Source organism: Pteropus vampyrus, unplaced genomic scaffold (assembly GCF_000151845.1).
Source record: "Pteropus vampyrus isolate Shadow unplaced genomic scaffold, Pvam_2.0 Scaffold43, whole genome shotgun sequence".
Lineage (NCBI taxonomy): Eukaryota > Metazoa > Chordata > Mammalia > Chiroptera > Pteropodidae > Pteropus > Pteropus vampyrus.
In genome coordinates, this window is record NW_011888824.1 from 2,476,215 (window position 1) to 2,480,430 (window position 4,216).

At 34.5% G+C, this 4,216-nt stretch overlaps 1 protein-coding gene across 1 annotated transcript in view; it reads right to left on the reverse strand.

The window, feature by feature from the left end:
- LAMA2 (laminin subunit alpha 2) overlaps window positions 1-4,216 on the reverse strand; it is a 391,580-nt gene that overhangs the window by 190,805 nt on the left and 196,559 nt on the right. Inside the window, exon 20 of the mRNA XM_023529836.1 lies at window positions 1,511-1,722. Coding sequence (XP_023385604.1) covers window positions 1,511-1,722 — 212 coding nt within the window. The remainder of the gene's footprint in view (window positions 1-1,510; window positions 1,723-4,216) is intronic.

Sequence of the window (4,216 nt, forward strand, 5' to 3'; positions counted from 1 at the left end):
AAGAACCTCCTCAAATTTATGGAGCAGGTCATTGAAAAATAGAAAAACAAGGTCATTAAATGATTAACATAGCCCTAAAATTAGCGAACTACAGATAGGACTACCAGAAGTACTACTAACCAAGGAGCCACCATGTGTGAACACCTCGGGCCCAGGCAGCTCACTGGATACTCTCTATGTGCTAGATCCTTTAATCCCCACAGAAAATTATGACCCTTTATGTAAATGATGAAACTGAGTCTCTATGAGGTCAAATGTCTTATCTAGGGTTACATAGCTAGAAAGTGCAGATGTTGAATAATGTGTCTGAATGGGAGAATTTCTTAAGCTTCCTATGATTTTACACAGATGCCATTAAACACAGTGTTGAAAAGCCCACCCTGAGCCTGTTGAGAATTTTCTTTAAAAAAAAATCATCAATTTACGGGTGATATTAATAGATTTCAATGGTTTGAGCGATTTGCTTTTGATTCAACAAATTGACATCTTTAAATGACAAAAAACTGGCACTCACCTTACAAATCTATGAGGAGAAAGACACCTTTCTTATTGAAATGAGTGTCCTACCAGGTCTTTGGTGTTTACAGCAGAGACAATCACAGACACTATATTTCTAGCGATATCTATAGTTCCTGTGACCCAGCTAAGTTACTAGAAGAGTTCCTTCTTACATAATGCAACTGGCAGAAGTAAACTGCTGTGCTGATATCATAACTTGTTTTGCCTAATGTTTATGACAGCAGATGAAGCTGATGATGGCAGTGTGAAACACTCCAGGTCTAACATGGACTAACATTCCATTTGACTCTCCAGTACAAGATCTCCCTTGCATAGTATATTACCACTAATATAAAGCATTTTTAACTTCCATGCAGCACTATAATATAGCTAAGGAGGGGGAAGTGAGGGGAGGAATGTACCGACTAATATGAATGAAGCCCTACAATAGCAAATTTTATAGAAGGATAACAGGAATAGTGCTTTATGAATAGTCCCAAGGCCAAGGTTAATCACTCAACAATTACAAATGCCAGTGTGTAAAAATATTGGCAGAATTTTACACCCATGATGAAATGCAAGAACGTAAAGTTCACATATAAAAACAATACAGACTAACGTATACTGACAGTCACTAATGAAATAAAATAGGCAGATAAATTTATTTCAAGAAAATTATTAGAATTGAGATAAACAATAAATAGGCCTTGCCTAATTTCCAAATTCTTCATTCTTACTATGGACATAAGTTTATTTCAAAATCTTCATTCCACATGTAAACAGAAATATGTGTATCATCAGAAAAAACAATGGTAATTCAACAATGCAACAATTTTCAAAGGATTTACTCTATCAGTAAAAACAAAGTTTTTAGAATATGCAGATTCTGTGTATGCGCTGTGCATCTCTCATACATGTATTACAGATAATTTCCTACTCTCCAATCCCTCATCTGCTACTCTGAGGTGCAATGCATCAATTGTGTCAGGGGCATCAATAGTTCAGAACTTACGCTGACAGTTCTTTGCATCAACTGCGTCTCCAAAATATCCATCAGCACAGAGCTCACAGTACCGGCCTGTTGTACCTGGCTTACATATCAGACAGGAGCCAGACACGCTGTCACAGCTGCCAGGGATGGAGAAGTCAAGGTTGTCATTGCATTGGCATGGCTGACATGATCCTCCAGGTACAGAAGGTTGTCCAAAATAGCCTTCTGCACACCTAAGGCAAAAAATTTCATCAGTGAGTATTTGGGAGGAATTAATGAAATCCATCGGGGCAATGCTTATATGTTTTTCATACTACCTCTCTCCCAGGATCTGTTTTCTTTTAAATTGCTTCTTCTCTCAAATGCAAGGTGATTAAAAAAAAATGTTTTTCTAGAACTGCAGTGTAGATACAAGATGAAATCCTGCCAGCCCCACTAGTAATTAGATTTCAGCCAGAAAAAAACTTGTTACTGGCACTGAAGACGGGACCAAAGCATAATAAGAAATCTGCAGCTAGCACTCTAGAGGAATCCAGGTCCATGTTGGAAAGCCTTTGTAGTACAACACATCTTATGTATCTACTCTAATTTGTTGTTTTCTGTACAAATATGTAAGGTTCACATTTTGTTGTTGTTGTTGTAGCAAAAGCTTGTTATGAGGAAACAGGCTCACAAGGAAATTCAGTAGCGAGAATTCAAAATTTATTAAATAGAAAATTATAACTCAAAAGACTCTCATTATTATTTAGGTGGGAGCTATGGGTATCTCTGCACACAGAGGCAGATTTTCATTGAAGAGTCTTGACTGAGAAGCAGGTATGCCTGTATATTATGGTAATATGCCCGAAGGAAATGCTTAACTGTGCCCATGACTCATATTAGCAAACTCTAGGTCTTTTTTTTTTTTTTTTTAAGGAATAAACTATTTTACATATTATTGGGAAAACAAAAGTTTGTTTATTTATGAGGCATGTCAGAGAAGGTTTTTTAAGTAGTATCAAATTTCTCTTTTTTTCTATATTTAGGTGTTTTAAATGTTACTTCATGTCACAGATGCACAGAGACATCTTTATAGGAAGCATCTATTTATATTCTGCTCTGTCTTCTCTTTCAATTACATTTGCTCATGCCTTATATTAAGGCATGTTTGCCAAAAGAGAAACAAAACAGTGCATCTGAAATCTTACAGTCAGGCTAGCTCTATTATCTGTGCCATTTTTGCAAAACAAAAAGTCTTTTGCAGCAAGGGTCAAAATTGAAGGGAAACAAAAAGAGAGAGACTACAACTTCTATAGTATACCACTTTTATGCTCGTCTCTTCACAGATGTGTAAGTCATTGTGTAGAGAAATTCTCTCTGCCATTCAGAGGAGAAATGGTTTAAATCCAGTACATCATATGAGGATAAATTAATCACATTACAATAATAGTACAAAATCCTTAATTTGGTAACATACACTGATTATTCTAAGTTTCTTAGAATATTTATAGGTGCCACTATAATCTTGTAGAATTAAGCTTTTGTTATGTTTTAATGAGATTATTTGAAAATCGTATTCGCAAAATATTTTATAAATTGTGAGTCAATATGTGAATGAATACTGTTTAGAAAAACACTTCCAGCTACAAATATAATTGCTTATTAATTCTCTATTGTAAAATAGGAGCTAATACTTTAGTTCATAAAATTCACCCGCAATATCTTCAGGAGTGGTATTTGACAAAGATAACAGGAAGATCCTTTTGAATTTCAAACCGATTCTTCTTGCCTTACTTGATATTCAGAGCTTATAATCACATCCACATATATTCACATCTCATTTTGTTTACCATTAAGACAGTGACTTTGTTCCACTAGAATAATGATATACAATGATCATTATTTTCAGCTCACGTTCCTCGAAATGACTTACTGCCCTCAGGAGAGATGGCATTATATAACAAGATCTGGGGATTTTTCTTAACATAGATAACAATTAATAAGTCCAAAATTCTCTCACAATAATAAAAAAAAAATCTCAGTCCATGAGAAAATAGCTACAGTAGAGAAAATGAAGAAGTACCTGTTTTTTTATTTTTTTTTTGTCATAGGACATGTAAGAATACTTATTGAATATACCTGGTAGATAATTCATGTGCCATTTTATTGAAAGTACACATTCAGGTTTTATTAATAATGTATCTGTGTTTCTATACTTAGAATAGGATTCTTAGATACTTGTAAAATATTTCAATTCAAATTAAAAAGTGATTCTAAGGTCAGTGAATACAACACTGCTAATCATATAACTTTTATTAATAATAATGGTGTTTTATAGTCTGATCAAGTTGGAGTCACCTAATTAAAATTAGTGATAATCACAGTCCTTCAGATCTTTCCAGCTTCTCCGATTTTCACCCTACCAAAACTAATTGGAATTTAAAATCTTAACCCCTCTCATTTTCATATGCAAGGCAGAATGAGGACATTTTTAAATACAGAGTTTATTGGATTCCTTGCTATAGAAGAACATCTTGATATAACAAAGTCACTGTTGCTTTCCACATTTGCTACCTTTTTCAAATCAAATCGCAACATTTTAGAAAGAGATCCTTTAAATGTAGATGAGACTCTAACACATGCAATTAAGTAATATGGTTGTTTCCACTGATGATGCAGGAACAATATTAGAGGAAGAGGGAGAGAGGGAAGTAGAAAGGGAGGGAAGGAGGGAAGGAAGAAGGTAGA